Here is an 11,804-nt window from a genome sequence, read left to right as displayed (position 1 = left end):
CCCTCCTGACTGCATACCACTGTATGCCATGGTGATGGAGAATTCTGGATCTGATTCTCTGAGTATGACTATGGCAAACCTTTGTTGTATCTATGTCCAACAGCTGAACCAATGCAGGGTCATCCATCCACTTCTTTGTAGTGATTTGATACATTTCAGTGGCTGCTAGGTCATTTTAGAAGGCAGCCTTTTCTGTAGGTCTGAAGTCACATAAAGGCCAGCCCAGGTACAGATGGCAAATTTCCTGCCCAAAAGGACATCAGCTAGCCAGCTGGGTTTTCTGACATGCTCATTATCACTAACACTAGCTTTTTATTCCACATGTATTTAATGAACTGGATTCCTAGTCCAGTAACAGGACCACTACACTACCATATGCTATGTTATCATATATACTGATACATTTGTTATTGCATTGTCTTCATCTCTGTTCCGCTTTTTCAACTCACTCATTCCTGCCAGATCCTTGATGTCCTTCCGACTCACTATTCACCAAAGACATTAAACCTGAGGGCTATATGCTTCAGCAAACATGATACCCAATTGTTTATTGATAGACCACCTCAAGCAAAATCACCTTTCCCTTTTCCTTCTCCAGCTTTTGCTACTCCAGGAACATCCTGACTTCTCCAAACTCTTCTCTACTACAAATCTCTTCCTCCTACCTGGCTGCTATCTTCCATCCTCAACTACAAAGAGATCATGGGCCATTCACTTCCAAAAGTAAAATACTATAAATGCTAGCAATCTGAAATAAAGCCAAAAATGCTGGAAATACTCAGCAGGTCTGCTGCAGCATGTCTAGAGAGAAAAAACACTCCAATAGGCAGCCTATTTGTCTGTCCCAACCTCCTGCTCAAACACATGATTACCACCCTACTCTTTGCCCATGTCTCTGACTGTTCCCTGTTTGAATATCTTCAGTCTGGCTTCATGGTCATAGCACTGAATCACCTTGGTCAATTCACCAATGAAACTTGGGCAACATGATTCCTCTTCACCCTCTCTGCAGACTTTGATACGGTCAGTAACTCCATTTCTTTCTCATGGCTAGCACGTCATGCCTCTCCTCCTTGCATGCCCAATCATCTGTAGTATGCCCAAGGGTTCTGTTCTTAGTCTATGTTTCCTTTGCATCCAGCCGCTTAGCAACATTATCAGTAATCTTTGGTTAAGCTTCCAAATGTATTGTGAGGACACCTAACTTTAACTCTCCACCAACCCCATTTACTCTGATGATTGCTATGCTGTCTGACTGCCCGGTAAGCCAAAGCTTCCATCAATTAAATATTGGAAAGATTGTTCAACTTTCACCATTGAATTTATGTCTAAACCCTTGATCCTACCTCCTTGTCCAGTTGTTCACTCAGGCTGAACCCAAAAATGTACAACTTGGCACCCTGCTGAACGCTATATTGAGTGTTAAATTTTACATCCACTCCATCACAAAGACTGCTCTCCCTATCACTAAATCTGAATTTCCCTCTTCCCCTCTGTGAAGCAATTTGGCACATTTCATCACATTATAGGAGCTTTAGGTCGACTTCTTGTTGCCTTCTCTTCCTTCTACAATACACAGGCTTCTAAAACCAAAACTTTGTTTGGACTATTCATTTTTTTTTCTCCTTAGCTTATTTATTTCAATATTGATACTGCCTGCACTAGTGAATTAGGTTCTTCAACTAAACTTATTTAACTAAAATCATAAATACTAAAAACAAAAATATTAGAGTTCTTGATTAATGGAAAATATAAAATACCTAATATGTTTTCTAATATTTTGCATCTCATGGCATTGATCTCTATTATTGTTCTACAAGTTTAAAAAATCCTCATAAGTCTCAAGTAAAGCTGGTAATAAATTAGGTGCTATTCTTTTCATTCTGCTGTTGCTTTTGAGGTTAGTGTTAACTCATTGGTAAACAAAGCAAATTATGCAACATCCTGTATTTTTTTCTAAGTTTCTCTGGTTTGAATTATTATAGGGGATAAAAATAATTAATATACAGAAGTAAACCAACCTTTATGTCGTCTACACTTTTCTAAATTAACTCCTCAAGACAAAGAATGTTGGTCTTGCAAAGTGGAACATTTTTCTACTTAGTGTTCAGAGTTAGTATCAAGCATTTAAAAGTTAAATCCACTACAAGTGAGGTGCTCTCAGTTACTTGCAGTTACCTTGGACGTTAATCTTGGAAGATTAATGTAACATTTTAATTTCCCATATCATAGTTGTGGCTACTCTGAACAAAAGTGCAATTTAATGCAAGCTATTGGTAGTGTTGTGCTTTGCAATATATGGAAACTAGAAGCTGTTCACTTTAGGACTTACAGCTAACAGAGCAAGACATATTCCATCAAGTTACATTAGGTTCAATCTCCCAGAGCTAAAAGGATAATACGCTTATATATTGTGTGACAAAATCACTGGGAGAACCCTGCTCTTTGAAAGCTGTCACTGAATCTTTTACATCCACCTGAACAGGCAGACAAGACCTCAGCTTGATGTCTAATCCAAAAAAAGCACCTCCAAAAATGCACATTTCCCCAAGGATTGTTGAAGTTTTAACTTAAACTATGTGCTTGAGGTTGAATAATTATTGGCTTATTGTGTGCTTGTTTACCCTTCCAAAAAAAAACATATCCATGGATTAGAGGAATTACATTAGGTAATGTGATAATTCCCCTCAAATTTAGCTTCAAATAATTCTGATACCATTCTTTCTACAACATGGCCTTCAATTGTGTGACAAGCAAAGCATTATGCTGTTTAGAGAATGTATTCAGAAAGTATAAGTGCATTATGTAGACAAGCACAAGTTTAGTAAATGTATGCCCTGTATCAACAAGTTAAGTCATGTGCTAAATGAATCATAACACAATGACTTTAACATTTTCAGATACAAATTTCATCATATAACCATTCTGATTTTCCTTCTGGCGGGTTATGATTAATTGCAAATGAAACTACGACAATTAAAATAAATCACATTTTCAGCATGTATTTTAAGTAGTATTTGCAAGAGTTACATTTAAGCTTATATATATTTGCACTATTATCTGAAACCAGTTAACTCCTGGGTAAACATACATATAGCCAATTAGCAGTATAAGGAAACCTGCCCACTGAATCTAGATGTTATTGATGCCTCATACTTTACATTATTCCAGAAGTACGATATTGGGATGTATAACCATATTACTGTTGGACTTGGACATCACATTAAGCATATGCAGTTGGTTAAGAAGTTATAGCCATTATAAATTACAGTAGAGTATTTCTCCAAGGTGACCAATACAGCAGGACTCAATACATACAGTCTTACAGTAGCATTCTGAGAAGAGCTCGCCTGATTCAATAAATGGTACTTAAATGTATTACTAAAGATGACTTTCAAGTTCATACGTGAATTGTGTGCTTAATCCCGTAGTTTGAGAAAATATCATTTCAATTAAGAACTAGACTGTAATGACTCCTGCACACAAAATGAAAGAAACCTTGACAACAGCCAAGAAGAACAATATAACAACAATGGGGTAACTGTACTGTTCTTCATGAATATTGATGACAGAATTTCACTAAGAGCAAAACTGAACAAAAGAGAAATGTATGATCTTACCAATCATGCAGATGTAACTTTAATATGATATCACGATACAAACTTCTATACCAAAATAATGCTTACTGTCAATTCTATCAACAAATTTAGTGCATAATATTGTGCATCAAAAAATAATTTAATGAAGAATTTCTCTTGGAAAGGAAATTTATGAACCATTAGGGTGGAGATTTGTCACTTCTTCCATTAGTTACCTGTGAGAAAAAGAAAGAATTTTGTTATCTTTCATTTCCATTCCATTAATAGTCTATTTGTATTGGACAATGACTTGAAATTTAAGTTAAACATTTTTGTTTTGGTTAGTTGGGTGTGTGACATACAGAAACATATCGCCATATTTGATCATTTCTAAATTGAGCTACTAAGAAATCTTCACAGGTAGAATTTTCATTCCTTTGACATGGAGTGTGCATTCTCTCACTGCAGGGGATACTCCCAATTACCTAAGTCAAGAACACTTAGGTCCAGGTTTGCAAAAGCAAAGACCAAGGAATCAGAATCCTAGACTGAAGTACTACTGAAAATTAAGCAGCTAAAACTGCGCATTCAACAACATAGATTACTGGGAAGATTTATGCTTGTTCAACCAGAACCACTATGCTTGTACTGGAATCAGGTGGGATAAATTCTCACCTCCATGGCCTACCTCTCCAGGTTCCATTAATGAACCAAACTGGCTGATCAATCATCAACAGTCTCCTGGATTACTGTGGACCTGTTTCACTCAGGTATTGGATTAACAAGTCTGCTGCAGAGGGTGGCCTTGGTTCCAATCATCCATTGCCACCTTGGAGCCAATATAACACCAAGGAGGCCTTACTCATCTTTCATGGCACTACCAACATTTGCTGTCAGTGTTAGCCATTTTCACGTTTGAACCCTTGCTAAGTGGAGACCAGATAATGGGTAGGACCATTAAGGTGAATGTCATAACTCACCAACTAACATGTTTGCATCCCCTTGGTCACAGTTTGTATCAAGTTTAAAAATTGTTGACTCAGCCAATAAGTGCAATATGTCATACAGACTAGAAAATGTTCAGGCTCAATCCTTAGTCAATGCTGAGTTAGCTGATTGTGTTTAAGTAGCAATTGATGATTCATTTGTCATTGCCAAAGTCTAGAGAAAAAAATAAACCAGAGTCCCTGTTTCTCACTACTATTCAGGGTGCCCTGCTGGACATGTATATGTAGTGCTCCTAATTTAGAATGAGAACATTCATTTGAATAAATCCCTGATAGTTATTGTTTAAGGCCACACATGACAAGTAAGCACTTGGGTGAGGTATTGGAGGATTGAAACAGTACTCCATTATTGTTTTCAAAAAGACAGTTGAAGAAATTGAAGGAGAAAAGAAAGAGCAGTTTAATAACAATAAAACTCACCATAAGCAGGATTGGTTCCATAAGCTGCTTCCAGGGCTGCAGGAAAGTCCTCAGACAGCTGCTGTACATTTATATTTTCAGGTCTGAAGTAGATCACAAACACTTATCAACTCTGAACTAATTTTTAAAAACCCTAAACCTAATCCTAGCCTCACTGGTACATTTTTTTTTATTTTTCCTACATTACTAGTAACAATGTCATGTAACAGTAAGAATTTTCAATTTGAGGATGGTAGTTTGTAAACTGCTACTTAACTTACATCACATATTTTTTAGATCTGTGATGGTTTCAGAGTACAAAATAGAAATCTAGTGTAGTTGGGGGTAGAACTTTTACTCTTTTGGCTAATTACCTCCTTTACTGAGTATATTACTACAAGGGCCCAAATGGTTGATTGCCATACACAAGTCTAGATCTTTATTTATTCTTTTCATGGGATGTGGGTATCATAGGTAAGAACAGTGTATGTTGCCCAAGCCTAATTGCCCTTGAACTAACTGAGTGGCTTGCTAAGCCATTTAAGAGTTAATGACATTGCTGTGGATCTAGAGTCACATAAAGGCCAGATAAGGATGGTAGATTTCCTTCCCTAAAGGATATCAGTGAACCAGATGGGTTTTTACAACAATGGTTTCATTGGTCACTATTGCTGAGACAAGCTTTCAATTCCAGATTTATTAATTAAATTTCAGCAGCTGTTATGGTGGGATTTGAACCCATGTCCCCAGGCCATATTAGCCTGGCTTCTGGATTACTAGTCCTGGGACATTACCAAGACACCACCTTCTCCCTAGACTCATGAGACAGTGAGTATCAGCCATCTTATCATGCAGGATGCTATAGCTGAGACCCATTCTGTTCTTGTTGGACACACACCCTCTCTTTCTCTCTCCCAGTCTGTTTTCCCCTTTCAATTCCAGGAGCATTCAGACCAACTTTTGCAGCCCCACCCCAACCCTTATCATTACACTGGCTGAAGACAATAATTGAGTACAGACCATGGATTGAACCTAGACTATTCCTGTATGACAGAGCTTTAGCAGTTTAACCTTTGAGGACATGGAGATGTATCTGAGAGAGCAAGCAGTTAATTTAACATCTCATCTGAAAGATGGCACCTCCAGTAGTGAACACTCCCTCAGTACTGCACAGGAGTGTCAGTTTTGAATTTGTGCTCCAAGTATCTGAAATGGAGCTTAAACCCTTAACCTCTAACACAGAGGCAAGACTTTACCCACTGAGCCACATCCAACCCAGCTATTAAGTGTTGGGAAGCTATTTTATCAATGCGGATACACAACTGATTCCAATTTTATTGTCAGCTGATGCCTGCACAAATGTACTTTTCCAAAAAGGGGTCAACGAATTTCATACTAGGGAAGGGCTACGGCTGATTTTCCCCTTCCTTATCCCAAATACATTAAGGCTAGTGTCCCAACTGCCATCCCAGCAAACAAATGGACTGAACCTGGAACATTCTGTTCTATATAGATCAGTTCCACATTGGATGGTAAATTTTCCACTTGACCATAATATAATTTTTTTTATTTGCATTTTATTTTTAGTACAGACTCTCATTATTTTATGTATCAAAATCAATAACCATTGTGTAGAAAATTAGACTTTATGCACATTGTGTTAGTAGTGAAACAAGACACTTATCAATGGCAATCAGCTTGAGCTATTAATTATACCTTTGATTGCCCAGAATTGCAGCCAAGTATTTTCTAATTGCCATCTGCCTCTGGTAGCGAGCATAGGTATCTGTAAAGATGTTATCAGAATGCCTCTTGGCTAAGAGTTCAGGCTCTTCCTCAAGGCTGCTATCACTATTTAAAAAGACAAAGTTATTCCCAAATGTTATAATGGTTTGAAAATGGTGATTTGAAGTTATGTTACTTAACTTACATCACATATATTTAACAGTTCTCAATCTCTTAGCAGGGGAGGGTCTATAAGCTATGATCTACAATTTTAATTGTTTGCATCCACAGACACAAGGTAACCAAACCTTTTATAAAGTACAAGTATTGTGTATGTATTATGCTGGTTAACACATTCAGTTTACAATGAATTCACCAAAGCTACAGCTACTATGCATAAAAACTATATACATTATATATTCAAATAAACTCACTGTGTACTGAAAATACAATGGATTACATGCACACATACTGAGATGAACTACTATTATTCTGCCAGTGAAGGTATTTAGGCTATATTTTATTCTGAAAGGAATGTACTATTTAATAAGGGAACAAGTATCCTTTGTTATTTTCCAAAGCCCATGTGCCTTATTATTCCTCCTACAAAATTACACCCCTTACACATATCTCTATTGAAAAAGGGACTCAAACAAGCACCTGAAGAAAAAACAATATGGGGCCATGGGGAAAGGACAGGGGAGTGGGACTAGCTAAAATTGTTCTTGCAGAGAGCTGGCACAGACTTGAAAAGCCAATTGGCCTCCTTCTGTGCTGCACACATTTTATTCTATAATTCTGATTTGCATTTACATGGCTATTCTATATGTTTGTTAATGTCTTCTTGGTATTTTGTCTTTTTCAGTATTTACTACAAATACAACCCCCTCCCCAATTTGGTGCCATCTGCAAATTTTCATATTGTATTTTCAATTCCATAGTCAAAATTAGAACCATAGAACACTACAGCACAGAAAACAGGCCATTCGGCCCTTCTAGTCTGTGCCAAAATATTATTCCGCTAGTCCCATTGACCTGCACCTAGTCCATAACCCTCCAGACCTCTCCCATCCATGTATCTATCTAATTTATTCTTAAAACTTAAGAGTGAGCCCGCATTTACCACGTCAGATGGTAGCTCGTTCCACACTCTCACCACTCTGAGTGAAGAAGTTCCCCCTAAACCTTTCCCCTTTCACCCTAAAGCCATGTCCTCAAATTATTTATTTAAATGGTGAACAGTGGCCACAGCATTGATCTTTGTGGAACATCACTTCCCCAACTTCTGCCAGTACCCCTTACTCTGTTTTCTATTTGTAGCCAGTTTACTATCCATTCTGCTCCTTATCCCATGACTCCACATGCTCTGACCTTAGACAGAAGTCTACTTATAGGAGGCCTTATGGATCCCATATATATCACCTCCGCCATATTACCCTTAACTACTTTTTCTGTTATTTCCTCAAAGAATTCAATAAGGCTGATGAAGCATGACCTTCTCTTTTAAAATCTGAGTTGACTATTCTTTATTATATTTTCAGGTTTCTCAATATTTTCTATTGAAGCTTTGAGTAAAGATTTTAATATCTTTCCTACCACCAACATTGAGTTAACTAGTGTATAGTTCCCCGATTTATTCTACTCCCTTTTTGAATACAGATATCTCTTCCCTAGCTTCTTTGAGAATGCATGGCCACAATCCATCAGAACCCGAAAGTCAATCCTCTCTAAATTTGTCTAGTTAGTCAATTATCTCCCTCCTTTCTATCTGAAATGACTGGATGTCCTTTTTTGATGTATGTAGGTATAACATGTCCATCTTGTTATGCTCCCTGGTAAAAATCTGAGGCAAAATAACCATTCAATATTTCTGCCATTTCACTGTTGCTGCCTGTGAGTTTATGTTATCTATCCTTTAGTAGCCCCATCCCTACCTTAGTCTTTCTTTTGTTACTTATCTATCTATGGAATATATTACTGTTTCTTTGTGTTCTTTGATAATTTCCTATTGGCATCTGAGTATTCCAGGGCATTTTGGGTGACTATAATCAAGTTAACATCCTATATTTATTTTCTTTTTTTAAGTTTACATGAATGTAAGTGTAATGAAACATGATAGATGTCAAAATAAAATGTGGATATAATTCATTTTAAAGGGATTTTTTGCTCAAATATTCTTTGGAGTATAGTTTAAGGCAATTAACACCACATTATTAGAAAGTGAGAGAGAAGCATTTAAACTGATACAACGCTACAAAATAAATTGAAGCAAATCAGAGAACTGTGAGCTCACCCCAGTCTTTTGCCCATAATTGTCTGCAGAAGCTTCCTTGCAGACATCTGGCCCAGGACCTTCCTGTAGGTGTTGGTGAATATTGCGTCTGCGTGCCTTTCAGTTCTGAATGTACAAATAAGTATCAAGAATTCTTAAAGTCACATTGGAGTTAATCAACTTTTAATAATGTAAACTTAAGTTTTAAAAAAATTAAAACTCCATCAAACAGACAGACCACAACCGGAGAAGCATTTTAATGTTTTTTTCATAATTAATTTCATAAACATTTTAATCATTATCCATCAAAACAAAAATGGGGGTGAACAGCTCAGCATTACAACTAAGGATAGATCATATAGCAACATACACACACAGTAATCGTGCTTATGTTGGAACAGTGAACGAAAGGTGCACTGGATGGAAAACTGAGTTATTGAAACATTCATGGTATAAATTTAAGATTAAATGATACATGCAAACCCAATTGGCACAACCAAGGAAGTTGGAAAGACAGGTTAGTGAGGCATAGGTTTTTATAATACACCTGGCAATTGCCTCTGACCTCCCAACAATTTATACTGTCTCCGATACACAGATGCATAAACGTTAATGTTGTCAGGGAAGTTGGACTGTAGAAATCAGGAAATGCCATTCTGCCAGAGTGAAGGGTTAGTTTGGTTATCTAAAAAAGCACTACTGGACATACATTGCAAAAGGCAGAACATGTCTCACAGCATGTTAGGAGGAGAGATTGTTCCTCTGTGTAGTAAATTGGTGAACCCATTATAAATATGTTTACAACTTGATTACACACAGCATTCAGGAAAATACCTTGAATGGATAGGAGGTGAAATGATGAATGGGGAAGCTAGGTAGCACGGATGTTAAATGCACAGGTGGATGTATAAATGTGTCTATTAAAATGTATCTTTTGGGCTGACAGTGTCTGGACTCACCGTTTTCCAATAGAGTCCAGGGCAGACTCATTGCCCTCATAGACCCCTCTACCTTGGGCAACACCATTCTCCTCCGCTGGGGAACTGAGCAATCTCCCTAGGGTTGACCTATTTTCAAATCTACAGTCAGAGATAAAGAAGAGACCTTTTCAATCTTTAATGTAATGTAGCATTGATTAATTACAAGAAGAAGGCTATGATTAGCAATTTGTAACTGTCAGAATAGACTTTGAAGTGTAAATTATTAAATCCCCGGACAAAATAGGGTTGTACATCAACCAATTATGTAACACTTATCTTTTAATCTTTAAGTGATATCTTAATACAGTGGGGGTGCAAAATTTGTTTTCCCATCAATTCATCTATCAATAAGAATTGGGAAGTCATATCTGAGTAAGACATGAAGCTAATACTACGTTGATTTCAGTATTTTAGTTTTGTAATCTTAAATTGTCATATTATAATTTTTTTCTTTTTCATTTTTGTATTTTCCATTCACAAACATTATACTGTATTCTGGATCTTGCACACATTTTGCAGAACTCTTGCAGTTGACTGTTACTATTGACTGAGACCAGTAGAGTTTTATCACCAGTGAAAACATACTTGTTTGTTTGACAACGTTTGCGGGCTCACTCTTAAGTTTTAAGAATAAATTGGATAGATACATGGATGGGAGAGGTCTGGAGGGTTATGGACTGGGTGCAGGTCAATGGGATTAGCGGAATAATATTTCGGCACAGACTAGAAGGGCCGAATGGCCTGTTTTTCTGTGCTGTAGTGTTCTATGGTTCTATGGTTTAATTAATTTTTGCCACTTCAGATCGTGTGAAGCTCAGATCAAAACCAATAAAACACAGAGTGTGTTATCCAGAGGCTGCACAATAACAGAATTATATACTATATGGAAGGGAAATATATTTGGTGACTGGAGAAGCAAACCATCTATTCTTTTTGTAACTTGACATTATTTTAATGAAAAATGGATATTTCTAATCCAAAATGCATCACATTTAATTCACGAAACTTTGAGGATAATTAGCTCCAGTCAAGTATAGTCAGATTTATATTGATGGTGTCAACATTCTCCCTAATACGTTTAGACTATCCTATAGAAACAGGAGCCGTTTGTTGCTTGTGAACAATTCTGTCGAATGCTATGGATGTGACATTGACTTATACAATCTATAGTACAATCGCTGTCGCCAAACTCACCTCAAGACTGGATACACCGGTGAACATACTGTGTGTACAGTCAGGCAGTAAAACATCAGGAGGGAAGCTTTGCCCAGCATTGTCTGTGACACCGAAGAAAAATAACATACATTAATATAATAACACTACTGAGAAATAGTTCAAAATTACATACGGTTGTGAAAAAACCTTTGCTTAAAAACTTTGATTTTTTTTTAAGCATAAGGTTGAATGCAGTGGTACTTACCATGGCTGGTGGTTTTGGCTAGTGACACTACGGTCGAGTCGAGTTTGTTGCTGCTGAAGTGCTCGGATGTTGTACAGTGCTTTAAACTCGGTTCCTTTCACTGCTCATTTATAGTGCCTCGCAGTAGCTCAACCCTAGTGTCGCGGCAGAGGGGCGGGGCAGCGCCCCATTGCTTACATCAGGTGTGATACCCACAGCAGGCGTCATCGATCCGGGCTCGAAATGCAAGGAACATCTTAAATGTTGGATTTAGAAAAGTACCTAATTTGCGCAGTTTGTGTATATTTTTCTCCCTCCATAGTAAAATATCGAGGACGTTAGCTCATACCTGCTTTTTCACGCAACTTATGTGTAGATTCAAGCACCTCCGAGCTAACTATTTTGCTTTCTTGACATACCTTGATTATTAAACATCACTGATTA

At 37.3% G+C, this 11,804-nt stretch overlaps 1 protein-coding gene across 1 annotated transcript; it reads right to left on the bottom strand.

Annotated features, from left to right (window-relative positions):
* Positions 1 to 3,728: 3,728 nt before the first annotated feature.
* On the bottom strand, positions 3,729 to 11,588 carry LOC144689125 (glucagon family neuropeptides-like). Its single transcript, XM_078556264.1, has 8 exons — positions 11,559 to 11,588; positions 11,156 to 11,238; positions 9,941 to 10,060; positions 9,003 to 9,107; positions 7,594 to 7,596; positions 6,701 to 6,835; positions 5,006 to 5,088; positions 3,729 to 3,814 (listed from the first exon to the last, which is right to left on the bottom strand). Exons 1-8 carry the CDS (start codon positions 11,586 to 11,588, stop codon positions 3,807 to 3,809), a joined length of 567 nt encoding a protein of 188 aa, XP_078412390.1. The 3' UTR covers positions 3,729 to 3,806.
* Between the last annotated feature and the right edge of the window lie 216 nt (positions 11,589 to 11,804).

The sequence above is a fragment of the Cetorhinus maximus genome, chromosome 13 (assembly GCF_964194155.1).
Source record: "Cetorhinus maximus chromosome 13, sCetMax3.hap1.1, whole genome shotgun sequence".
Taxonomy (NCBI): Eukaryota; Metazoa; Chordata; class Chondrichthyes; order Lamniformes; family Cetorhinidae; genus Cetorhinus; species Cetorhinus maximus.
This window is presented reverse-complemented; position numbering and strand designations above follow the sequence as displayed.